The sequence below is a fragment of the Anomaloglossus baeobatrachus genome, chromosome 4 (genome assembly GCF_048569485.1).
Source record: "Anomaloglossus baeobatrachus isolate aAnoBae1 chromosome 4, aAnoBae1.hap1, whole genome shotgun sequence".
NCBI classification, from domain to species: Eukaryota; Metazoa; Chordata; class Amphibia; order Anura; family Aromobatidae; genus Anomaloglossus; species Anomaloglossus baeobatrachus.
Genome location: NC_134356.1, coordinates 244,599,192 through 244,627,121, shown reverse-complemented (window position 1 = coordinate 244,627,121; position 27,930 = coordinate 244,599,192). Strand labels below are relative to the sequence as shown.

At 42.6% G+C, this 27,930-nt stretch overlaps 1 protein-coding gene across 10 annotated transcripts in view; it reads left to right on the top strand.

The window, feature by feature from the left end:
- PPFIA2 (PPFI scaffold protein A2) overlaps nt 1–27,930 on the top strand; it is a 575,559-nt gene that overhangs the window by 119,053 nt on the left and 428,576 nt on the right. For 2 of the 10 annotated variants that reach the window (XM_075344772.1, XM_075344771.1), the window contains exon 1: nt 25,533–25,935. The exons of 7 other annotated variants lie outside the window; for them this stretch is intronic. In XM_075344772.1, the coding sequence (XP_075200887.1) occupies nt 25,855–25,935 (81 nt within the window). In that variant the 5' untranslated portion in view covers nt 25,533–25,854. Of the gene's footprint in view, nt 1–25,531; nt 25,936–27,930 lie in introns of those variants that run through there. One more of the 10 variants, XM_075344768.1, reaches the window with a different exon arrangement.

The window sequence follows — 27,930 nt, the reverse complement described above, 5'->3', positions numbered from 1 at the left end:
ATCGCCTATTGTGAATGTGATATTAGCTGTATATAGTGATGTTACTTGTCATTGTAATTATATCTTTGATGATAATGAGACTTTCGAAAAGTCTTTAGTAAAAATTACAAGTCTAATTTAGCCTCAGTAGCCAGTGTGAAAATTGAAAGATTTCTATTTTTTCTAGTACAAATTGTTTTAGGATAAAAAAACATAGCCAAAAATGTTTAAGATATAGATTTACCACACAATTTTTTTTTAAACAATATGTCTATTTCTGATGATAATTTCCCTTTAACTGATTCATATTAAAAAATTATCCTTCATAATCGGACATGTGTTCCAATCAAAGCGATTATGGACTTTTCATTTTCCCTCCTTTTATTCTCTTAGATCTTCTCAACAGGGAGCCACATATAGGATTATTAGGGGGTCGTTCTCCGGATTCATTTGCTCCTTGTGATGTTTTTTTACATTTCCAATAGCTTGTCATATATTGACTAAGGGCCGCTTTACACACTACAACATCGCTAAAGCGATGTCGTTGGGGTCACGGAATTAGTGACGCACATCCGGCCGCGTTAGCGATGTCGTTGCGTGCGACACCTATGAGCGATTTTGAATCGTTGCAAAAACGTTCAAAATCGCTAATCGGTGACATGGGGGTCCATCCCCAATTATCGTAGGTACGATGTTGTTCGTCGTTCCTGCAGCAGCACACATCGCTATGTGTGACACCACGGGAACGAGGAACCTCACCTTACTTGCATCCACCGGCAATGAGGAAGGAAGGACGTGGGATGGATGTTACGTCCCGCTCATCTCCGCCCCTCCGCTTCTATTTCTATGTGTATTCTATATGTCTGTGTCTGTGTGTGAGTGTGATATGTGTGTTTACTATATGTCTGTGTCGGATATCTGTGTTTTTTTCTCTGCTCCGCTTCCTCTTCCTGTCATAATGACATCACTTCCTTGCAAACCGCAGGCAGTGATGAACGTTATGTCCCGAAAACGCGATATACCGCAGGGAATAATGCAGGAAAATGCAGTGAACCGCACAGAATTTGCTGCCTGCGTTATTCCCTGTGGGATTTCACGATTATATTCTAGTCAATGGAGTGAAATCCCGCAGCGACGTGCGGAAAGAAGTGACATGCAGTTGTTTTTGCTGCGGGAATCATGCAAAACATGCAGCTGTCAAAATCCGCATAGTGCGCACAGCATTTTTTTTCCCATAGGATTTGCTAGTGAATCACTGCAGAGATGTTATGAACATTTTCTGTAGCGAAACATGCAGCAAAACCGCAGGAAATCCGTGGCAAAAACAGGCAAGTGCGCACAGGGCCTAAAGCATTTTTCTAGATCTAACAGAAAAATGCTCTAGACTTTCATTATACCCGTCCACGCCTCCGACCTGCTCATTTTGAGTACCGAGCTCCTGAGCATGTTATTGCTCACTCATCACTAATTTAACTCATACTAAAGGGGGCTCTACACGCTACGATATCGTTAATGTTTTATCGTCGGGGTCACGTCGTTAGTGACGCACATCCGGTGTCATTAATGGTATCGCAGCGTGTAACACTTACCAGCGACCTTAAACGTCCTCCAAAGTGGTGAAAATCGTTCACCATGGAGAGGTCGTCCTAAAACCAAAAATTGTTAATGGTTGTTTATAGATGTTGTTCCTCGTTCCTGCGGCAGCACACATCGCTGTGTGTGACACCACAGGAGCGAGGAACCTCACCTTACCTGCGTCCCGCCTGCAATGAGGAAGGAAGAAGGTGGGCGGGATGTTCGTCCCGCTCATCTCCACCCCTCCGCTTTGATTGGCCGGCCGCTTAGTGACGTCGCGGTGACGTCGCCGTGACGCCGAACGCACCTCCCCCTTGAGGGAGGGATTGTTTGGCAGTCACAGCGACGCCGCCGACCAGGTAAGTGCGTGTGACGCTGCCGTAGTGATAATGTTCGCTGCGGCAGCGATCACACGATATCGCATGCACGACGGGGGCGGGTGCTTTTGCGTACGATATCGCTAGCAATTGCTAGAAATATCGTAGCATGTAAAACCCGCTTTACTCTTTCCCCACAAAACAGTCAGTTCTATAACTTGCTCCCTGCCAATGGACAACATGTTAAACACGACCGGTTCCCTTTAACATGTTTGCCTTTTTTCTTGGTTAACATTGGGACTAAGTAGGTGACATAAAACCTGTAATAACTTGCAGCAGGCTGCGCTTGACATATTTTCTAATTTTCCTGGGTTGTTAGATAAGCCATGTTATTATACATATTTTTCCTGCAGTGCATTTTGCATATGCTTCACAAGTGATGCTCGTACTTGCTGAAGTGCGTCCGTGCCGCTGTTATAATTGGTACTGGCACAGATTTACAAAAAAAGGAAATAAGGAATGCTACAAGGATTATTCACTCAGTGTTGGGTTCAGTAAAAGTGTGACTGCGGAGAAGTGAAGTACGACAAGAAGTATGGAAATGTCTATGGTCCATAGTTTTCATACAATAGATCCCATAGATTCAGCTTGTTCCAAATTGCCGTAAAGTGCGACATATCCATTGTTGTAATCCTATTTCTTAATATGCTGTGTTAAAATTTGTATTTAGTATATCTAATATTGGGATGTATGTTTGATGTGTATCAACAGCGTAGGGCACCAGTGCCTAATGGCAGTTAGTGATAATGGCCACTAGAGGGCAATACAAGTGTATGTTCTTGGAAGAAATGCTGAGAAATGGAAAAATGATCATTTTTATACCAAGGCAATAGAAATGGAGCAGATTTTGCTGTTTTTGAGCTGTTGGTGACATTTAGCAAATGGGAGCTTGATTTTTTGGATAAAACCTGTATTTTCTGGAACGTACTCTGTTTCCGTTTTAGAGCTATTGAGAAACACTGCTAATTCAGAGAAAATGAAATGTTCATTGTATGAAGTTACGCTATGTTGCAATACAGTTGGTACAAATCTGTCCTGGTCCCGTGATGGACACCCAGACGCTGGACTCGCTATATTGCGCTTTTGGAATTGCCGTAACTTTATTAAACATGCACTTGTAGACAAATCACATATAATCCACACCCCAAAAATACAACTAAAACACCACAAAGTGGGCATTTGGAGCGCAGCCAAGTTACTACAAAGAATGCCAAGTTTGTTCTTGAATGACAGCAAGCAGAGAGCTTAATCTATAAATGATTGATGTAAAAATGATCTAGGAATATGATATAATTTACTGTGTTTCTATGGAGCTGCAATAGGTGAATGGGATCTGACACTGCTCCCTTTAACCTCTTCCCGACATTGGATGTACAAAATGGATGTACCGGTATATCCTGTGGAAGAGCGACCACTGTGTCAAAACATACAGTGATCGGGTGAAGATGGCTTCTGTCCCCCGAAAGCAGGTCATCTCGCCTCAATGCTCAGCCTCAGCATCGATGTTTGCTGTGATTAGCCAGTCAAATGTGCAGCAGTAAACTAATTCACACCAATAAAAATGCTTTGTAGACTAGTGTCAACTGTTGATTGGTACTGTCTGTGAGGGACCCTCATTGTCACAACAAGTGGGATCGCTGTGATTGACCGATCAAATGTGACCAGCCAATCACAGCAGTTTTAGCATTGGTGGGCATTCTGTGACAGCACCAATTACTATTACTTAAAAAAAATAATTAAAAAAAAATGTGTTGGCTCCCGCCATATTTTGATTACCAGTCAGGTAAAGCCAGGCAGCTGGGGCCAGGAGTCTCGGCAGCCCGCAGCTGCCCCTGGAAATGGCGCATTGTTTCTTAGCGCCGTTTCCAGGCGCTTTACCATAGTCATAGTCTTGTGACCAGTCTGTAGCCAATGAGGTAATACAACATTCACACCTGACTGGTCACATGGCTATGACGTCACGGAAGGTCCTTTAGTCACTGGTGGTTACCGTGAGGGCACAGGAATGATCAGACGCAGAAGCAGCAGCCGGGAGACACAGTCTGCAAGACGCATCGCGGGACCTGTAAGTATATGATCACAATGTTTTTTAATAATGTGCTTTTTTTTTTTTTTGGACCCGAACTGGACCCGATCTGTAACACGAGCTTCCCAGGAAAGATCGGGATCGTGTGCACAATCACTATGTGATTGGTACGATCCCCGATCTTTACACATAGATCGGGATCGGCCACCACTAATGGCTAGGGCTCATTATCGGGGCAGGGCTTATAGTCAAGCCTCACTCTGAAAATGCTGAAGATCCCTGCTAGGGCTCATTTTTGGGAGAGGTCTTAGTTTTGGAAAAACCCAGTATATATATATATATATATATATATATATATATATATATATATATATATATATATATATAATATACTACCTTCTCACCCCCTGTGGGTGGTTATTATTTTGTCCTTTCTCATTCTCGGGTCCTCTACCAGACGCCTGGGAGTTTGAGGGTTCTGCGCAGGATCTTAGTTATATATAATGTGTTTATAAAACATCACTTTCAAGGACACTTCACTTTCTCCACTAGACTGTTAATGGCTAAGCTAGCAGGATTTCTTTTTTAAGGTTGTTTTCATTCTGAAACCACCAAGTGACGCTGTGTAACCAGTATTTTATCTAAAGCTGCTGCTGAAGTACAAAATAACAGTGATGGTGCTGATGATTATAAAGAAGCAATCTCTGTTAACGGAATGTAGGTCATTCTTACTTTAACATGTTGATGATTTATCTTATATTTTTTGGTTATGGTTGCCTCCTTAACAGTTGTATATGGAAACAATACATGTAAAAAATTGTGGAAGAGAAATATTAAATGCCTGTTTAGTATATAGGTGCCTGATTGGCCCTTAATCACATTCCTTAGTATCAGGTAGAATTTTTTAAATAACCAAAGCAGTAGGAAACATAATCCAGTTTGTTGCATTTCTCTACATTTAAAAAAGGACCCATTTCAAATGAACTGAAATGTTCTGAGGTTTAGGGGCCACATACAGAATAAAAAGCTGTTTGGCCGATTATTTGGCCAGCAGTCACCACTCCCAACTCCAACACAAAAGCTCTGGCTCTGCTGACTGCCCTCTTAATCTCCATGAGAGAGCTACTTTCAGACTCCCCTAGTGGCAGCTTATCTCAAGGAAGCCCATCATCTGTCGGGGATAAGTCGGGAGGTCTTCATTCACATTATCCTGGTAGCTGAACCCGAAGATATCTGCCGAAATTGGTCTAGTGTGCATAGAGGCTTTAACTGCTAGTGAAAGCTGAAGATAGCGATGTACTTCCACTGCACATAAGTGGACGACCCATATTGTACATGGTTGTTTGGTCTACAGATTGGGACCATTCCATGCAATAGTTTTACACATTTAAGAGGAACCTGTCACCAGGTTTTCCCAATATAAAGTACATCCACCAGCTGTAAGGACGCGGACAGCAAAGGAAAGTAGAGTAATGCTCATGTGCTGGGGAAGGCCATACAATGCTGATGACCCAGAAGTAAAGACAGCGCATGCACAGTACAGGGCAGAGCAAAGTACTTCAGGAGCACAATTGGGAGTCAATGTGTGGATGACATAGGATGCATCATCCATATGAAGATGGGAAGGAGGACGGTGATTGTAGGAAGAAAGGAAGGACTGGATCAAGACCAGAGATGCCCACCAAATCGGACTGTGTCCTCCATGGGTATAATAAAAGATCCTTTTTGTGCTATGCAGAGAGGGTTGGGGACATATAGCATACTAGAATGCTGTAAAAGTGGCCTTAAATGTCCTGGCTGGACTTTGCATTGGGAAAACCTGGTGTCAGGTTCTCTTTTTTTATATAAAGCTATAACTTGGACTGCACACAATTCCCTATTACTCAATTCTGATTCTGCCTCTGTACTTGTGAAGAGCTTGAGTTTAATGGGATATTTATGTAAGGATATCTCATTTAGGTAGTATTCTCATGGGTACAGGAGACTTGTGTTATTCTATAGCATATATGGATTTCATCACACATGAGGAGGCTTCCTGGCATCCTATTTTGTTTCACCATTTTACTTTTTAATTTGATTTATTCTAAAATTATATTCTAAACTGAAGTTGAGTGATCAGATCTGTGTTTTTATTTAAACTTCGTCTTTAAACAAAATTACAGGGCAAAACCATGAAATCATGATGAAATATATAAAAGTCTGATGTGTGTTCAACAGCTAGGACCACACTAATCCTTTAATTTAGGATTATTATAGACAGCTGTCTTTTAAGATGAACAAGAGTTATGGAAACCTTCAAGTGCTCTGATGATCCCCAAAAATGGTAACATATGATGTGTCTGTTTTGCTTTACAGACTGTACATGACTAGTAAGATGATGAACATTAAAACTTTCTCAGGATAAAACCAAGCTATTATGGCTGTAGTTTGTATTTCCTTATACTTTTTTAGTTCTTTGTTGTCTTTTACAGTTTGTCTCTTTAATATTTATACATTGAGCTTTAGAGTAAAATTTCCACTTTAAATTCCATTCATTCCATGATTTCCCCCAGATTTACTTATTTTCCTGCCAAAGAAAATTTAATTTTGTTTTTGTTTCTTTTTTAAAGTGTTGAGGAGAGCCATTGAATCAAATACGTGATTAACCTCTTGACAAGGGATTGTGGGAAATATGTCGATTTGCCTTACATACCGTAATTCAGGTTTCAGATCATACACATGACACAGATTTAAGGATGGCTTCCATTTCCTGTTTTCCACACCTTGCCTGCAATACAAGGAATGTCCAGATGTAAGAAGACCACTATATAAGGAAAATACCCACTGGACAAGCTAGAGGACCAACCCACAGATCAGATGACACCATGGATTCATCCATTGAAGTCAGACGCACCCATCAACAGCAACACGGATCTCCCCATTGGCTAGCCCATGAACTGTCCCACTAAATGGGCATATCCGAACTTGTGTACGCCCCTAGCCTATATCAGAAGCCACATGATCCCTCCTGGTCTCCTTGGCTGCCATTTTTGCTGTGATCAAGAAGCGATTTTACATCCGACTGGTAGTGACACACGACACTGGTGTACCACGAGTGCAGAGCGAGTATGGCAATAGCCGGCAACGGAGGAGAGAGGGAGATAAATCCCTTCCTCCCCTTCGCAGCTCCAGCCCTCCCCTCCACAGCATCTGCCCACCCCTCCTCAGTGCCGGCCCGTCCCCCGCAGCTGAGGTCCACTCGCACGACCGGACCTCAGTCGCAGTGACACTTGCATGACACTCTACTCTGCTGTGCTGCCAGCATGAGCCGAGTGTCATGAGAGGGGATCGCAGTAATCCCCATGTGGCCCCAGCCTAAAAACAAAGCACCAGTAGCTACTGGGAAACTTGCTAGATTACTAAATTTGTTTTTTTTTTCTTTTTTTTTACCAAAGATAGTGATGTGAAAAAAAAACTTTGCAATTTTTTTATTTTTTTTTTTAAACATGAAAGGCAAAAATCTGATTTAAAGAATAGTTCATTTTCTGATAATAGCTTCCCTTTAAGTACACCTTTACAGTAAATAAGAAGCTGTGTAAAGTTTTGCATCAAACTGTAAATTACCTAAAAAAACAAAAAACCTGCAGAATGTTTTCCTAGATGTTGAGATAGAATAAGACATAATTTGCTGATCAAAGATTACAGCACAATCTCACCTGAATGAAGCGTATTGTTCATGGGACAACTGGAGAAAGTCCAGTATAGCGCTCAGCTTTCTCCAGCACTTCCTCAGACAATTATAATTCTATATCTAATTTAATATAAAATAATTATTATAAGGCCCTGTGCGCACACTGCCTTTTTACCCGCTTTTTTTGCATTTTTGCTGAAGAAATTTCTTGAGAAAATGGTTGTAACTTTTCTGCAGACATTCCCCAGCAAAACCTATGGGAAAAAAAATAGCTGTCCGCATACTGCGTTTTTTTCTCAAAAACATTCTTTTTGCAGAATTTCTTGAGAAAAAGAATGAGCATGTCACTTCTTTTCTGCAGGTACCTGCGTTTTTTGCCATGGATAAATGGTAAAAAAAACGCAGGGACCAACCTGTGGAAAAAGGCACTAAAAGCGCATTAAATATGCACAAAAATGCGGTAAAAACGCATGCGATTTTCGTTGCATTATTATTGCGTTTTTTTACCACAAATCTTTTGTCTAGTGTGAACACAGCCTTACAAAGGTTAAAGAGAACCTGTCAACACTTTTTTGGCCTTTAAGCTGCGGCCACCACCACCGGGCTCTTATGTACAGCATACTAATATAGTGTATATAAGAGCCCAGGCCTCTGTGAGAACATAAAAAACACTTTATAATACTTACCTAACAGTCGCGCGGTGGGCCATATGAGCGTCTCCGTTGTCCCGTGCCGGCGCCGCCTCTTTTGGCCATCTTTGTACTCCTTCTTCTCTAGCCGTGTAGCATGACGGGTCTGACGTCATACACACTCGCCGGCATTCAGGTCCTGAGCAGGCGCACTTTGATCTGCCGTGAGCAGGGAAGATCAAAGTATTGTAGTGCGCATGCGCAGGACCGGCGAGTGTGTATGATGTAGACGCGTCATGCACACAGGCTTCAGAAAGAGGACAAAGATGGCCGAAATAGGAGGCGCCAGCACCGGAGAATAGAGGCGCCCATATGGCCAACCGCACGACCGTTAGGTAAGTATTATAAAGTGTTTTTTATGTTCTCACAGCGGCCTGGGCTTTTATATACAGCATGTTAGAATGCTGTATATAAGAACCAACTGGTGGTGGCCGCAGCTTATAGGCCAAAAAGTTGTGATAGGTTCCCTTTAATACACTTGATCTTTGCTCAATTCAGATGGGACTGATGAATCCCATTCTCTCAAATAATGGGGGTCCCAGTAATTGGAATGCCAGCCATCAGTAAGGGTATGTCACTGCATGTGCGTTTCAAAACGCAGCCGAAAAGCTGCGTTTTGAAAGCATTGTGCATGCGGAATTCATGCGTTCTGGATGCTTGCTCTGCCATAGACAGAGTGGGAAAAGCATCTGGAACGTACAAAAGAATAAAATGCAACGTGCGGATGGAATTTGCACAATCTTTATAGATTGTGCTAGGGACGCAGGACGCATGCTTTTACGCTGCGGTGCAGAATGCAGTATAAAAGCATGAAAAAAGCACACATGTGCACACAGCCTAAGTTATTCCCTCTCCCATGGATCGGGGATTTCTTTAAATTTCGGGAAAACCACTTTAAACACTGTCAGAGTTCATACATGCCATTATGTATATGTCTATATGCACATTGTATCGCTTTATTAGATGATCAAGAGAATCTTAAGGCTCAATTCACTCTCAGGCCCCAATTCATCAAGACCAGTGATATCCACACCGATATTGAATGTGAGGTGAGTTGGAGTCAGATGCTCCTAATTTGTTAAGAGGTGGACGTCTCCTAATGAATCAGGAGCGTCTGACAAGTGGTTTGCTCCTCCGAGCACCCCACCAAAAATCCTACTGCAGTCAGGGACTGGAGAAAGATTTCTGGGGTAAAGCATGCCACAGCTTTTTACGAATTAAATGAGCTATGACGCAGCATCCCTGTCTCACCCCAGCTCTGACCATTTTGGAGGAGCTAGGAAAAACTGAAATTAAATCACCAGAAATCGTATAATATTTGCCCTAAGGCTGAGCCCACACGGGGATTTGTGCAAGTCCTCGTATGACACTCGGCACACGCTTGCAGCATAGAGGGAACAGAGTGTCTGCAAATGTCATGCGACTGTGGTCCAATCATGCGATCAGACCACACTTGCGGAAGGTGTGGCCGGCGTTGTGGAGGGGAGGGCTAGAGCTGCGGAAGGGAGGGAGGGATTTATCTCCCCATCTCCTCCGTTACCTGCTGATGCGTGAATCGCACTGCTCTCGCGTTACTCCGGTGTACTGCGAGTGCAGTGCCATGTTTCGCTCGCCCTATAGAATTGCATGGGTGCGAGTGAAACAGGATCGCATTCCATTCGCAGCATGCTGCGACTGTTTTCTCGGTCCGATTAGGGCTGAGAAAATAATCGCTCATGGGTGCTGTCGCATAGAGTAAGATTGGTCCGTGTGAAATGCAATTTTTTTTTATCGCATTCCACTCGCACCGCTTTTCTCGCCATGTGTCCTAGGCCTAACTCACAACGAAGTCACAAAACGGCCATCCAATAGAAGAGGAGGGGCGGAGATAAGTTGCCGGAACATGCCGCCCACCTTCTTCCTTCCTCATTGCCGGTGGACGCAGGTAAGTAGCTGTTCGTCGCTCCTGCGGTGTCACACATAGCGATGTGTGACGCCGCAGGAACAACAAACAACCTCGCTACTGACCAGACAACGATTTTTGGTAAATGAATGACGTGTCACAGACCAATGATTTTTGCCTCTTTTGCGATCGTTTATGGTCGCTCACAGGTGTTACATGCTGCGATGTCGCTAACAACGCCAGATGTGTGTCACAAACACAGTGACCCCGACGATATATTGTTAGCGATGTCGCAGTGTGTAAATGGCCCTTTACTTTAAAGTCTATATTGAATTATAAAACCGTTATACGAAACATTTTCTCGTGACAATTGTTTCATCATGATGTGTTACATATGTCCTTGGCAGTGATAAAGATAAACACTGTTGGTATCTAAAATAACCCACCAAGTAGCTAAAGTTGGAGCCAGTGAATTTTTACTGACCTCAGCTGTACTGGCATAAATGAAAGATATTTACAAAAAGTCCTATTGGTAATAAATACTGTCTCCGTCTACATGTCAAGCTTGCTTGATTTTCTTACTTGACATTTTTGTCTCAATTTTGTTGGTTAACTGAAATATCTCACTTTCCTTAGCTATGAAATAATCATGCTGACAATATGCTGCACTACTGACACTGCCTTTCGAATTCATCAATGGTTTGATGCTGTAGGCCGAGTCCCCTTGGAGAATTAGAATCTATCACTGTGGTTCTTAGTCATTTTTACTGGCAGGCATCGACTGTATTAAGACAAAATGTCAACAGAATGACATAAAAATATCAAGAATTAACACCAACCTTAAAACTGACATCTACTTAATATACAGCATGTCAAGGGCAAACTGATAACCGACTGTCATATTTTGTTTTACCTGCCTCATTCTGCCCATCATAATCTGTCATCTCTACCCTTGTTTGTGTACAGACAACAATCTGATCTCTTACAGTGAATGACTCTTAAAGGACTTTGCAACTTTTGTTTCAAAATCATAAATGGATAAATACACTGATGAGCAAAAGGGTAACAATGTTTTGAACTTTCAACTTTCAGGCTCCATATCTCACCATCCGCTACAGTTTTGAATAGCAGACAAACGTCATTTTAAAGACAATTATCTTGGTTCTTTCATACATAAATTTGACTTCCAACTATTTAGCACATGATTAGTTATACAGGTTTTTGTCATATCACTGTTTTGCTACTGGTGGTGGAAAAATCTTTTTCTTCCTGTATACTACAAATTACAACCTATTCTCACATTTCCTATTAGCTCAGTGTGTTATTAGGTTGAATCCCAAGTGAAAGTTCAATGGTTCAAATCTAGGAGAAGCCATAGAGAAGATTTCCCAAGAAAAACGAAATGGCATCATCTGCTCATCGATAGCGGTCTCTCAGCCAAGAAAATTGCCAAACTGCATCTGTATGTGCATGTGTATGCCATGACAGTTGGAAGAATGCAAAATTAAATCCGTTCATCCATTCATAAGACAAGAGATGGACGTCCATTCAAAATATCAGAGTCAACAAGTCGGCTCATCACAGGGTCTATCAGATCTGGTGTGACAAACATTGCAGTGGAAGTGGCTCGTATGCTTCATAATAGTGTGATCAAAGACATCCATGTAAGCACCGTGTCATGCACTTTACACAAATCTGGAATGGAAAAAAGGTGAGGAAGCCTCGACTTCAATATCATCATATGAAGCGTCAGGTCGAGTTTTCAAAAAAAGTACAAAAAGTGGACAGTTAATTTATTCACAAAGTGCCCGTATATATTGTATTTCCCCACTGAGTGGTCAAGCTTCAGACAATATATAAAACACTATGGTTTGGTTAAAATTAATTTCCCAAACCAAAAGAAGCTATAGAAATCGATAAATTATTAAAAATAATTTTTATTTCAAATATCATAAAAACATTTTTTTTAAACATACAATTATAAAATTTCCAATGGAGTCCACACGCCCCCGAAGAAGAAAAGGCGAAACATATGTTGGGGTGACGGGACGTGGAGAGAGTTATAGTGAGTATTGTGCGGGTTTTTATGTCTTCTATATTTATGTAGTGATAACGGCCGGGTCCGTCACTTCAAACAGGGAGTAACGTATACGTCACACACCTAACAAACTAGCAACAAGCTTACAACTTCAGGTGATCCAGATATAGCGTTTGCTGCTTTACTTTAACATATATAGCAGTAATTTGGAATTATTTAGCATGGCTGATGTATTTTAGGTGCTCTTTAATAATATGAATTATATTTTTATTGCACGTTTCATTACTTTGGCGAATATATGTACTAATACTAAGCACATTAGAATTATAGTTGCTTATTGATTGACACATTCATCTACCTATTTTTATAAACTAGTTCATACAATTAATGTGAATTTAACCTTGAAATATTTATTGCCTGCTTTAATATTAATACTAACTGCTTATATATAAAGCTATACATTATTGGATTAATAGATCACTGTTATAAAAGATATATATTATTAAAATATTCTAACTAAAATTCATTTATATTTGTATTTAATATATATTCTTTCAATCGTTTTTAACTCATCTCTGTGTCTCTGGTTGTAATAATCTGTAACTCCATTGGAAATTTTATAATTGTATGTTTAAAAAAAAAAATATGATATTTGAAATAAAAATTATTTTTAATAATTTATCGATTTCTATTTCTATTTCTTTTGGTTTGGGAAATTAATTTTAACCAAACCATAGTGTATTATAAAAAATGGACAGTGTAAGATTGGAGATGGGTGATTTGGAGCAATGAGTTGAAAATCAATAGTCTAGACTCTGATGGGTACAAATGGATCTGGAAAAAACAAGGGAAAAGGGGGCTAACGGATCGAGAAATGGTAGGAACTGTCAAGTTTAGTGAAGGAAGCCTGATGATATGGGGGTGTTTCACAGCCAAATACATTAGATGATTGACCAGGCTCGATGGTGGTCTTAATGCTGAGCTATATATGAGTATACTACCAGATGAGTTACTTTGTAAACTTGAGTACTGTGTGTATGAAAATGACAAAATAGTGTTCCAGCAGGACAACAACTCGAAGCACATGTCACGTTTGGAGGAGAAATGGTTCAGTGACCATATAGTAAAGGTGCTGGATTGGCTCCCACAGTCCCCAGACCTCAACCCAATCGAACACTTGTGGGTAGAATTGAAAAGCTGTATACATACCAAAATGAGTTGAGCTGCACTAACATTGGGAATGTATAGAAGAGACCTGGGAACAGATTAACTTCAGCCTGTCCCAATTACGTGACAGTAGAAGCTGTAGACTGAAGATCTACAGCTGTTGAGACTTGTGTTTCAACTTGCAAGAGCTGTATCACACATACCTCAGTCAGCTGCTGGTTGTGATGTGTGACGAAATATTTTAACCTAGGTTATGCTTGACAAGGAGAGTTGTAGCTTTATTCCCCTCCTCTGTCATACTGACAGTTTTATAGTGGGGCAGAGTGGATACTGCATCCAACTAGAAGACAAATCAACATTGAAGAGATTGAACCTGGAGATAACCTGCATTGTGCTCAGTGTGGAAGATATATATATATATATCCATATATTCTTCACAAATGATAGCCTTGGGAGCTATATATTTTCATTCTCCTGCCCATACTGACATGTGCCTCGGATGGGCAGTTTGTTTAATTATACCAGGGGCAACATGTTATCTTATTCTCAGAGAACCCCTTTAAGTTAAGACTTGTTGTTTGGAGTAGTATTAAGCTTAAAAAAATGGCACTCATACGGGAATATAGTACATTTGGTTTGTGGGGAAATCTGGTGATAATTAGCCTTTGCTTTGAAAGGGTTCCTATGATTAAGCACGTCTTTTTGTGCACCAGAAACGCATCAGGTGTTAACATGCTGTAATTTTTTTAGTATTTTTAAAATGCTTTGAATAAAGATTTTTGATTTTACTTATCACTCTTTGGAAAATGCTGTTCCTTCACTCCTTCATTTCTATTTTTCTGGTTGACGCCTTACCAGAGGATCTGGCACCCATTTCCCATCTCATGGATTGAAACTGCTATATACAGCGTGGTGAGCTTCCACTTTTTCCTTTTGGTTTACAAATCTACAGAAGCTACGTTTGCAGGTTCTCAGTCTTTGCAGCAAGTGATGGGAATGGTGACAATCTGTGCACACAGAGCTGCAAAATATGTTATCACTCTGTTAAGGACAGAATATATATATTTATACAGCGTCGGACTGGCTACTGGAGGAATCTCCTGTAATGCCAGGCCTGGATTCAGGTACCTGCTTTGCACTCCGGAGCTCTCAGCTGCAGCCTGGTCTGATCTCAGAGTTTGCAGGACTGCACCGCGAGCGCCAAGTGATTGATTCCCCGGCGATTGTGGTTCAGTTCATAACCGCTATGGACAGGCCGGGGTGCAATCCGAAGTTCAGGTGAGAGCACCGGAGATCAGCCTGGGATATCTGCAGCTGTCACGAAGTGAACCGCAGTCGCCGGGGAATCAATCACTCGGCGCTCGCTATACAGTCTTGGCTGCAGTCTGGAGCTCAGGTGTGCAATGCAGGTAACTGAATCCAGGCCTGATATTACAGGAGATTCCTCCGGTAGCCAGTCCGATGCTGTATATATATATATATATACACATATTATACACATATACATATAGTATATATGGGATTATTGAGTAACAACTATGCTAAGCTAAAAAATAAGGTCAACATCTGTTAAATTAGAGGTGAAGTGTTTCTTTTTTAAGCGGTCGTTACCTTGTGTGTGTGCTGATGTCTGCATTGACAATGGTCAATCCGTTGCGTTTAGTAAATTATCCCCTACCCTAACAATGGGGGATAAGTTATATTCTTGGTACAGCTCCTTTAATTTATTTTACTGCTGCTAAGCGATGTTAAGAGTCTTACCAAAATTGATAAACTACACACTATAAGCCTACAGTACGCTGATGATGGAGCCATGGTTATAATTATATGCAGTATCCAAATCTGTTTTTCAAATGCAAAACTGAAACATTATACTGTGAAGAGTAAAAGTATAGATTATATCCAATAATCTGAAAATTGAATAACATGTATATTTCAGAAAATGTGTAATATAGTATTTCTACAAGTAGAACATATTGTTTTTAAATGGCAAGAATACATGGTATATATACTGTATAGCACTATTCATGAAAGACCTTTTGCAGTTGTTGAAGCCATCTTGGGTATGAGGCTACAACATTGTCACACCTGTATTTGAAGGTTGTTCATAAAAAGCCGTTTTCCATTCTCTCCAAGAAATATTGCATGGGTTTAAGCCCAGGATCTGGTTGGGTCTTTTAAAAGAGTTTTCCCACTATGAAGGTACATATTAACCAATAGATCTTGACTAAAAACAAGTTCAGCAATTTTATGTGGTAAAAAATGTTGCTATGCTGAGATAATCTTATAAAGGTGCCCCTGCTATGTACTGTGTAATGGCCGTGTCTGATTGTACAGGGACAACGTCTGATCACATCACATCTCCTGGGCTGGGAAGAAAGCAAAAAAATATACGAACTGGAGAGTGTTCTATCACAGCTGATTCTTTCTGTGAGATAAAACATTTCTCCACCTGTTTCCAAATTTTTGGAAAATATTTTACCTCACAAAAGAATCAGTTACAATCCTGAGCTGTCCTGTAGTGATGTGCGAACCCCCCAATGTTTGTGTTTGGGAGCCTCACCCAAACTTTTTGTAACGCTCGAGTTCGGGTTCTGAGTTAACGCAACCTTGTGTCCGAACCCCGAACTTGGACTTTACAGTTATGGGATGGGGCGGGGGTCTGTAAAATAAAGAATGTAGTTAACAATAAACATTGTCATTATACTTACTGCTCCTGCGACGCATCTTGCAGACCCGCTCAGCGATGGACTCGATTGAACTTTAACTGTCACTGTGCGAGTCTCGCATTGGTATCACCAGGCACGGCGCACTCTCTCCCGACAGGAGCAGGTCGGTTGCATGTATTTCTATACAGCTGAGGCACTCTTGTCAGGAGAGTGTTCGCCATGCTGGGTGATACCGATGCGAGACTCGCACGAGTCATACGCAAGTGGAATCATACCCTTAGGCGGGCTTTGCACACTATGACATCGCAGGTGCGATGTCGGTGGGGTCAAATCGAAAGTGACGGATATCCGGCGTCGCAGTCGATATCGTAGTGTGCAAATCCTTTTTGATACGATTAACGAGCGCAAAAGCGTCGTTATCGAATCATCGGTGTAGGGTCCGACATTTCCATAATGCCGGTGCAGCGACAGGTACGATGTAGTTCCTCGTTCCTGCGGCAGCGCACATCGCTGTGTATGAAGTCGCAGGAGCGAGGAACATATCCTACCTGCGTCCCGGCTGCAATGCGGAAGGACGTAGGTGGGCGAGATGTTTACATCCTGCTCATCTCCACCCCTCTGCTGCTATTGGCCGCCTGCCTTGTGACGTCGCTGTGACGCCACACGACCCGACCTTAGGAAGGAGGCGGGTCGCCGGCCAGAGCAACGTCGCAGGACAGGTGAGTGCATGTGAAGCTGGCGTAGCGATAATGTTCACTACGCCAGCAATCACAAGATATCGCTGCTGCGACGGGGACTATCGCGCTCGACATCGCAGCATCGGCTTGCGATGTCACAGTGTGCAAAGTACCCCTTAGTGTCATCCTGCTTCTTGCTCTGTCCAAAAATTTGATCAGCACTACTGTCGCGGGCGGAAGGATTGGGAACACCGTTTGCCTGGGGGTTCGCTGGCGCTCGGGTACGATGCTTCTGCTTCTCGGTGGCTCGAGCGCGGGGCCAGACCCGGGGACTCAGACAGCGCCTCCTCGCCCACGAGTGAAAAGGGGGGAAGGTTTGTGGTGCGATGTCAGTTGTGATGCCACCCATGGGTTGTGGTGATGGTGGGCACCACCGCTGCTGGTGACGGGGGATCCCGGGAGCGATTGCGGAGAGCAGCTAAGGTGTTGACCCCTCCGTGGGTAGGGGCTGTTGGTCCCGGGGCCCCGGTTGGGGAATAGGGAGGAGGGATAGGTGCAGGTGCCAATGCGGGGAGGCAGCGTGGACGCAGGTGCGACGTTGCGGTGCAGCGCGGTGCCGGTTGGCACTGGTGTACTCACTCAGGTAGACAAGAACAGAGTCTCTGGTAAACCAAACGGCTGGATGGACGGGGCCCACAGTCTGCTTTGGTGTCTTCACTTTACCCGGACGGGTTGATGGTGGCTGTCGTTCCCTGCACCTATGTGTAAGTGTTTGACTCCTTTTGGCTTCCCACGGGTAGTCCACTCCCCGGCTTGTACGTGTTGGGAGAGCCCGTTTTGCCTGCAGGCGCTGGCCCTTGGATCTCTGGCCCTTGGCGGTGGCTCTTATCCGGACGGGTTGGGCTGTTGCCTTCTGACGGGACTTGGTTGGGAATGAACCCCTGAGGTCCAGACCGCAATCAGAGAATTTGATCTTTACGGCGGCTTCCAAGACTAGTCGGGGTCTGAGTACCCTGCCTTGGTGCTTGGTTTCAATCTGCTCCCCGGTTCGTTACCGGCGGGCCACCGCCCGACCCCGGTCCTACGGTTCCGCTGACTTCCACCAACTCCTGCAGACGGCTACCACCATCTGCCGACCTTGCTGATTGTGCGTGGGCTCCGACCCAGAAACACACAGTCTTTCCTACTCTCACTTCCACCTCTCCACTTAAACTCCTGAACTTGACTGACTACTTTTCCCGCCTCCAGGCCTGTGAACTCCTCGGTGGGTGAGGCCAACCGCCTGACTCCGCCCCACCTGGTGTGGACATCAGACCCTGGAGGGAGGCAACAAGGGTTTTGTTTGACTGGTGTTCCTGACCAGGGGAGGGGGGTGTGTGTATGTGGTGTTATTCTGTGACCCCTGGGGTCCAGGGCGTCACACTACCCAATTGAATAACATAGGTCCGAGTGCTATTGAATAAAGAATCGGATAGCACTCATTCAATTTAAATGCTCATGTGACCCTTGCTTTGGTGGTAGTACAGGATAACTACTACACCCATCTGAAAATACCTTTAGGTTGAAAGATTTATGAATGATTAGAGTTAGCATTTGTATAGGGTAATGGAAAATGATAAATCTGTACAAATACCCTACTTAATTGCCATAAAAAATAGGTTGTTCAAGCTTTATTTTTTTCTTTAATATGTGCACTTGTGACACACTGTGTGAATGCCTCACATTTTATTTTACATATTGGATCTGCTTGAGCACTCATTTTAGTTGCAAATTTGTTTTTTTTTTATCTCTTTTTACGCAGAGTTGCAGGAAGCTGGCTGTGTAAAAAAAAAATACATTTTTAATTAAATTGCAATAGTTAGGCATAAGTAAGTTTTCAATGAAATTGCTTTTCTATCTGACTTAATTATCCTGCTGTTAGAACTTTTATCTTACATAGTGGACAGCTGGCCTGGCCAGCACAGTACTTACATTCCAGGAGCGGCATTAACTCCTAACATTCCAGTCAGCTCTCTCTAACATTGATTTCTATACAGAAGATAGCGGTTCATTTTTCTCCTATTCTCTCTCAGCTCCTGACAGGGCTCTCCTAAATAATATCAAACCATCACCCAGCATCAGCATTGACAGTTTCCAGAGCAGTTCTCCTAATCACTTCTCTCATTTTCCTGAGCTGTGTGCTTGTTCAAATGCCCTGTTATCCTTATTTTCAATCATAGTGATTGTGTAGAGGACAAACATCATTAATGTGTTGTAGCAGAGCAAAGCTCTTGACTAGAACTGTCATTGAAGGAGGAGCAAATGCTCCCAATCAACAAGAAATTAAGGAAACTGCAGAGCTGTGATATGCTCAAGAGACAATTTCTAAATGCCCCTTTAAATTCTATATTTTATGTTTCATGTTGTGCAATACAACAAAAAATAATAATGTGATATTAAAAATAGCTGTTTGGGGTGTGCAATGTACATTTTTAACAATTGATTACTGAAAAGCTTGCAAACCTTTTAACCTTTTAACGACCCATGATGTACTATGTCTGTCATACGTCTTCTCCTTGCCTTTGATGCGAGCCTGCATCTTTTCCTGCAGATGTCATCTGATCAGACTAGCTGACATGTGTCCCTAACAGCTGCGGGGGAATCGGAGGGGGGCGCTTAATTCCCCACTTCAATCGGCATTCCTGTGGCATGATCGCGGGGCGCCTATGGGTTCTCATGATAGCCTGCAAGCCGGCGTTCATAGACCATCATGTATTCTCCGGCACGGTGGCTCAGTGGGTAGCACTGCAGTCTTGCAGCGCTGGGGTCCTGGGTTCAAATCCCACCAAGGACACCATCTGCAAGGAGTTTGTATGTTCTCCCCGTGTTTGTGTGGGTTTCCTCCGGGTTCTCCGGTTTCCTCCCACACTCCAAAAACATACTGATAGGGAACTTAGATTGTGAGCCCCAATGGGGACATTGTTGCCATTGTATGTAAAGCGCTGTGGAATAAACAGCGCTATATAAATGAATAAATATTATTATATTATTATTATATTATACAGAACAATGCTGATGCACTGATATGCATAGCATAAGCGATCGGATGATCGTAACTGAGGACTAGTAAAAAAAAAACTGTAAAAATATATACAGTGCCTACAAGTAGTATTCAACCCCCTGCAGATTTAGCAGGTTTACACATTCGGAAATAACTTGGCATTGTGACATTTGGACTGTAGATCAGCCTGGAAGTGTGAAATGCACTGCAGCAAAAAAGAATGTTATTTCTTTTTTTTTTTTTTTTTAAATTGTGAAAAGTTTATTCAGAGGGTCATTTATTATTCAACCCCTCAAACCACCAGAATTCTGTTTGGTTCCCCTAAGGTATGAAGAAGTTTTTCAGGCACAAAGAACAATGAGCTTCACATGTTTGGATTAATTATCTCTTTTTCCAGCCTTTTCTGACTAATTAAGACCCTCCCCAAACTTGTGAACAGCACTCATACTTGGTCAACATGGGAAAGACAAAGGAGCATTCCAAGGCCATCAGAGACAAGATCGTGGAGGGTCACAAGGCTGGCAAGGGGTACAAAACCCTTTCCAAGGAGTTGGGCCTACCTGTCTCCACTGTTGGGAGCATCATCCGGAAGTGGAAGGCTTATGGAACTACTGTTAGCCTTCCACGGCTTGGACAGCCTTTGAAAGTTTCCACCCGTGCCGAGGCCAGGCTTGTCCGAAGAGTCAAGGCTAACCCAAGGACAAGAAGGAAGGAGCTCCGGGAAGATCTCATGGCAGTGGGGACATGGGTTTCAGTCAATACCATAAGTAACGTACTCCACCGCAATGGTCTCCGTTCCAGACGAGCCCGTAAGGTACCTTTACTTTCAAAGCGTCATGTCAAGGCTCGTCTACAGTTTGCTCATGATCACTTGGAGGACTCTGAGACAGACTGGTTCAAGGTTCTCTGGTCTGATGAGACCAAGATCGAGATCTTTGGTGCCAACCACACACGTGACGTTTGGAGACTGGATGGCACTGCATATGACCCCAAGAATACCATCCCTACAGTCAAGCATGGTGGTGGCAGCATCATGCTGTGGGGCTGTTTCTCAGCCAAGGGGCCTGGCCATCTGGTCCGCATCCATGAGAAGATGGATAGCACGGCCTACCTGGAGATTTTGGCCAAGAACCTCCGCTCCTCCATCAAGGATCTTAAGATGGGTCGTCATTTCATCTTCCAACAAGACAACGACCCAAAGCACACAGCCAAGAAAACCAAGGCCTTGTTCAAGAGGGAAAAAATCAAGGTGTTGCAGTGGCCTAGTCAGTCTCCTGACCTTAACCCAATTGAAAACTTGTGGAAGGAGCTCAAGATTAAAGTCCACATGAGACACCCAAAGACCCTAGATAACTTGGAGAAGATCTGCATGGAGGAGTGGGCCAAGATAACTCCAGAGACCTGTGCCGGCCTGATCAGGTCTTATAAAAGACGATTATTAGCTGTAATTGCAAACAAGGGTTATTCCACAAAATATTAAACCTAGGGGTTGAATAATAATTGCCCCACACTTTTATGTTGAAAATTTATTAAAATTTAACTGAGCAACATAACTTGTTGGTTTGTAAGATTTATGCATCTGTTAATAAATCCTGCTCTTGTTTGAAGTTTGCAGGCTCTAACTTATTTGCATCTTATCAAACCTGCTAAATCTGCAGGGGGTTGAATACTACTTGTAGGCATTGTATGTATAAAAAAAGTTTTTAAAACATATATGAAAAAAAAATCACCCCCCTTTTGTCCCATTGAAAATAAAAGTAAAATAAAAAAATACACATGAGAAATCCCTGCATTCAAAAAATCCAACCTATCAAAATATAAAATATATTAATCTGATTGATAAACAGAGTAAGGAGAAAAAAAATCAAAACACCAGAATTGCAGTTTTTTGACTGCCGCAACAACAGAATTTTTAATAACAGGCGATCATAACATCTAGAGGACCTTTGAGGCAAAATATTAACAGCACATTACCACAGGAGCATCTTCCAAACACAGGCAGTTTGTGGGAACTGATCTGAAGAAGGTCATTCATGACCAAAACGTTACGTGATGTCCGGTGGTTGCAAAGGTAGCACAGTGTCATGTGATGACGCCTGTTGCTATCATGAGTCACTTTCTCTCAATGCCGGCAGAGGACCAGCAGTGAGAGTAAGGGCACGCTCACATGAGACACGAGAAAATCTTGCATTGCACTCCGACCAATGATAGTCAATGAGGGAAAGCAGTTGGTCAGCTTTTCTCACTTCCAGATTCTGGATGCGAGAAAAGTTGCAACATGCTGTGATATTCTGCGAGAGCCGTATCACTCGCACCCATTAAAGTCTATGGATGCGAGAGAAACATCGGACTGCACTCGGATGTTATCCCAGTGCAGTGCGATATACGCACAGGCTGACAATGGAGGAGATGGGGAGATTAACCCCTCCCTCTTCTCCGCAGCGCCCGTTCTCAACTTCACAGTTGTGACCAGATTGCAAGAGCGGTTCAGTGTCGCATGACACTCAGCTGACGCTCGCAGCAGAGTCAAAGCCGGGGGTCAATAGCATATCGCATCCGATGCTCTCGCATCGGATGCCATACGTTCGTGAGAGTCCAGCCTAAAGCAGCAAATCTGTAGATCTCAGCTGTGCAGCTGTGATCTGGAGAAACGGAAGAGCGATCAGATTGCTGATTGTTATAGTCCCCTAAAGGCCCCGTCACACTAAGCAACATCGCTAGCAACATCGCTGCTAACGAACAACTTTTGTGACGTTGCTAGCGATGTTGCTGTGTGTGACATCCAGCAACAACCTGGCCCCTGCTGTGAGGTCGTTGGTTGTTGCTGAATGTCCTGGGCCATTTTTTAGTTGTTGCTGTCCCGCTGTGAAGCACAGATCGCTGTGTGTGACAGCGAGACAGCAACAACTAAATGTGCAGGCAGCAGGAGCCGGCTTCTGCGGAGGCTGGTAACCAATGTAAACATCGGGTAACCAAGAAGCCCTGTCCTTGGTTACCCGATATTTACCTTTGATACCAGCCTCCGCCGCTCTCACTGTCAGTGCCGGCTCCTGCTCTGTGCACATGTAGCTGCAGGACACATCGGGTTAATTAACCCGATGTGTGCTGTAACTAGGAGAGCAAGGAGCCAGCGCTCAGTGTGTGCTGCTCCCTGCTCTGTGCACATTTAGCTGCAGCACACATCGGGTAATTAACCCCATGTGTGCTGTAGCTAGGAGAGCAAGGAGCCAGCGCTAAGCATTGTGCGCTGCTCCCTACTCTGTGCACGTGTAGCTGCAGTACACATCGGGTAATTAACCCGATGTGTGCTGTACTAGGAGAGCAGGGAGCCAGCGCTCAGTGTGCGCTGCTCCCTGCTCTCTGCACGTGTAGCTGCGTGAGCTGGTAACCAAGGTAAATATCGGGTTGGTTACCCGATATTTACCTTAGTTACCAAGCGCAGCATCTTCCACGCGGCGCTGGGGGCTGGTCACTGGTTGCTGGTGAGCTCACCAGCAACTCCTGTAGCGACGCTCCAGCGATCCCTGCCAGGTCAGGTTGCTTGTGGGATCGCTGGAGCGTCGCAGTGTGACATCTCACCAGCAACCTCCTAGCAACTTACCAGCGATCCCTATCGTTGTTGGGATCGCTGGTAAGTTGTTTAGTGTGACTGGACCTCAAGGGACCTAATGAAATAAAAAGAAAAAAAATTAAAAGAAAAAGTTTAAAAAAATAAAAAAAATCTAAAAGTTCAAATCACCCCCCATTCTAAAAAAATAAAAATTTGCACATTTGGTATAGCTGCGTTCAGAAATGCCTGATCTATCAAAATATAAAATCAATTAATGTGATTGGTAAACGACGTACCGGCAAAAAAATTCCAAACGACAAAATTACGATTTTTATTCGCCACAAATTTTGTGCAAAATGCAATAACAGATGATCAAAACGTAGCATTTGTGCAAAAATGATACCATTAAAAATGTCAGCTTGAGACGCAAAAATTAAGTCATCACCGAGCCCCAGATTCCAAAAAATGAGAACGCTATGGGTTTTGGAAAATGGCGCAAAACGCGTGCCACTTTTTTTGAACAAAATTTTTTTTTTAACCCCTTAGATAAAAGTAAACCTATACATATTTGGTGTCTACAAACTTGCATCAGAGCAATACATCAGTTTTACCATATAGTGAACATAGTGAATAAAATATCCCATCGCACTTTTTTTGCAGTTTTTCCGCACTTGACTTTTTTTTGCTGTTTTCCAGTACTCTATATGGTAAAACTTATAGTTTCGTTTAAGGCTATGTGCGCACGTTGCATATTTACATGCAGTTACGCTGCGATCTGCAGCGCAGCCTAACCATACGTCCTGCGTCCCTAGCATAATCTATGAAGATTATGCAGGAGCCGTGCGCGCGTGGTGTCTTAGAGCGCAGCGCTTCGGCTGCTGCCCGAAGCGCACATTCTAAGAAGTGACATGTCACTTCTTTCCTGCGCTTTGCCTGCAGCCCCCGCTCTGTCTATGGGAGGGGCTGCACTCAGAGCGCATGAAATCGGCTTTTTTTTTTCTCATTACGGACTCTTTCTGCAGCGATTTGAAGCGCACGTGTGCTGTTCAAATCGCTGCAGAAATTACTGCAGGGACAGTACGCAACGTGCGCACATAGCCTTAAAGTACAGCTCGTCCCGCAAAAAACAATCCCTGATATGGGAAGATTGTTGGAAAAATAAAAAAGTTACGGCTCACAAAGGAAAGAGAAAAAAAAACCCCTGGAAAAACGCCCGGGGGTGAAGGGGTTAAGGGGGTTAAAGCTGATTTTAGATGTTGCCTATGAGGCAATTAAGTGCGTGTTGCGAAGCCCACGGCTGGTGTGTACATTACGGTACGTACAGGGACAAGATTTCATGGCCTTCTTAATTTGGCCTCAGTGTTTGAAGAGTATCAGCCCCGTTGATGGAGATAATTATAGTATATGCAATTTCACACCTTGATTTATTATTTGGACACTGTTTTTCTTTATAAACATCTTCCTTTTAAATTTATGTTTAAATTCGATTTTTAAACAATTCCTGTTTGCTATGAAGTGGATATGGCTGTTACGCTCTAATCAGATAATGAAAAGGCTGGGAAACAAATTTCTATTTGGATTGTTCTTAGAGCAAGTAAGGTTTTTTTTTTTTTGTTTTTTTTTTGTTTTTTTTAATATGCAGTTTACTGTACAAAATGTTAATCTCATCCAAATTTCCCCGTCCTCCCTAATATAAAACAAAATCACAAACCCTCGCATTTATTTGCTGTGGTCTTTAATGCCAGCTGCCTGCTTAATGTCAGCCAGATCAATACACTATAATACTTGGTCGTAAAGTTTTAGTAGCGATTAATAAAATATGCACGTTATGGCGACATTCTGGAAAATGGATTCTAGAATTTTTATTTCCCTTTTTTCGTATCTATACTCTCAAGCATTTTAACATAAGTACTAAAAATAAAATAGATTTAAAGCAACCAGTGAATGTCCAAAGTGATATTAAGTAACACCGTTGTGGATTGTGCCCCGGTAGCAGCTACCGGGACTCCACTGGAATGAAGAAAAGTGTGACTTTACGCAGCTTGTGTGTCGGCAAGGTCCCCTGACTGTATTCCTCTGAGCACTCATGCTGTAAAGGAAGCTGAGTGTTATTGGTTAGCCTGGATGCTTAGCATAATCACTTAGCTAGACTGGTAGAGGGGAGGTGGTAATCACTGAGAACAGATGGGCAGGACCAATGCATTGCCAGAACCTGTACAAGCTCCATGTATTCTAGGGCTCTTCTTCTCTTTTTCCCACAGCTGAGTCCCTATGTGTTTATATTTTACCGCCCCTCGAAGCCCCTCTAAGGCTCAAATGAGAGCAGGGGCTACGAATGCTTTGTGCCAGTTCAGATATGGATGCTTTTAAATGCTTGAGCTCCTCTATGAAGGGATGGGGCAGATTTTATTTTGTACAGTAGCCTCTCGTAATGCATGAAAGGATTTATAAAGAAGCTTAACTCCCTTGCCTGCATCTGTATCATTTGTGGATTGTATTGCTTGTGGGATCAGAAATGATTTTCTCGGATATGAACACAGTCTCTGCTTCTCCTAAAGTGCATCCTCCGAATGGGACTAGGTATTACACTTTTCAGGTATGTAGAATAAGAACATCCCTGCTTATTACTGACATCCCTAATAGAATTATAGACAGAATGGTGCTTTATACTTGACTTTTATTAGCTTAAAGGATGGGTACAGAAGAGTCATGGCGATTTGTCACTTAAAACCAAGTATATGGAAAGTCGTCTGCTTTTGTGATCTTAAAGGTACGGGATCACATAAGGAAACTTAAGCCCCGTCTTGTTTATAAGCAATGTTAACACTCCCATCCCTACTGATGTTTTGTGTACGCTCAGCAGAGGGCAGTACCATCCTAATATGCCAACTACTGCCTCAACAAGTTAATTAGCGACCCCTTACCATGATGTTGGTTAGACTTGTATTGTCACTATTTCTGCATAGTGAGCAGCGTCACAAAAACCCTGACATAGTTCTAATTTTACATAACCAACCACTGAATCCTGGCCGTTTGCAGGCTCTGAATAAGCAGTTCTAAAAATATACTGGCGAAAAAAGAAATTACTGTTTTTGTGAAATTGCAGAAGTCTCCTTACAAGTGCAAATTGTGTCATCTGACGTAAGCATGGAGCATAAAAATAACCATGGAACCTGCATCTGTTGTTGACCCGTTATGTATATTAATACTCATCTAAAATACCAAGATTTCACTAGAAACATTTGTGCTCATTAGCTAATCTATGGGTAAGAGCGGAGTCAAATGTCGGATGCCAGCTTTGCTATAACATTTGATTAGCTGTATATCCTTAGAATGGCTGACGGTGTCAGAATGTCACTTTTTGGCAGTGTGCTACAATCAATGCTGTGCACTTCAGTTGGATTTTTTATACATGATTTGTGTGGTCGCGTAGGAAGGTAGGCTCCGTTAAATTTCTATATTTTCTCTCATTTTTCAAGCTCTAAAAACAAAAAATTTGAGGGACAAACTTAATTTATTTACAGTTTTAATTAACCAAGTTCTCTACGCTGAACCTTTTATTGTCCATGTGATGTACTGCCTTAGCCTGTGAATAATGCATTAGAATGAAATTTCTTGATACCATGGATATCACATAGCTTGTGTCAATTCCAGTCCCAGTGTTCATCATTATAGCTGTCACTATATACATTTCACCATTGTACAGAAAAAGCAAATTAGGAAATGTTTAAGTTTAGATGGATACGTGTGAATATACTGCATTACTGTATATGCATATCATTTTACTAGTGGTATGTAATAATGAGCCAATTCTAGAGCCAGGAAACTAAAAAGTAAAAATAAGACATTTCCAACAACCTCACTGCAGCTCGTAAACAGCTAACACACTGTTTTACAATCAGAGTGATCTACTATAGATTTCTGTTCTAGATACCATCACCATATTGTTACCTGTTAATAACAGGGCCTATTGGGTCAGGCCTATGATAAAATGACTTGGCATCAAGAATGGCCCATTGCTAAATTTGTGTGCACCATGATACTTGTGAATCACAATAAAGTTATAGGGAACCTGTTGACTGATTCATGTCACCCAAGCTATGGTAGCCAACTCTTGCACTCTCAAAGCATAGTTGACAGCATGACCAAGGATGAGATAACTAATAAAAAGTGGCAGGTCCCTATTAGCTACTCCCTACATGCTCAGCAAGACTGGCAGTTTTCTTCCTAGGTGTGTACAGAAAGGGACCTGTCCGTCTAGCTGGGTGGGTTTGAAGAAGCCAACGGGGACCTGCCTCGTGGACTAGTCATCTCATGCCCAGTCGAAGTCTCAATTTTATTTTTTTCTAAAAGGCAGCAACATTTCAAAGTAAAATGTGTTCAGATTACAGGATTCAGTCTTTGTATTTCAGGTACCCATGGCTAGCGCAGTAGGAATCAGTAGACCGGTTACCTTTAAAACATACTTTGTATAGCTGAGTTTTAGAGTGGCCAAATAATTTATCTTGGTGGGTCCACAGTACAGTACTCCAGGGTATCACTATAGAGGTCTGTGTATAGCCAAGCTTCAATAAGCAACTGATAATAGTGG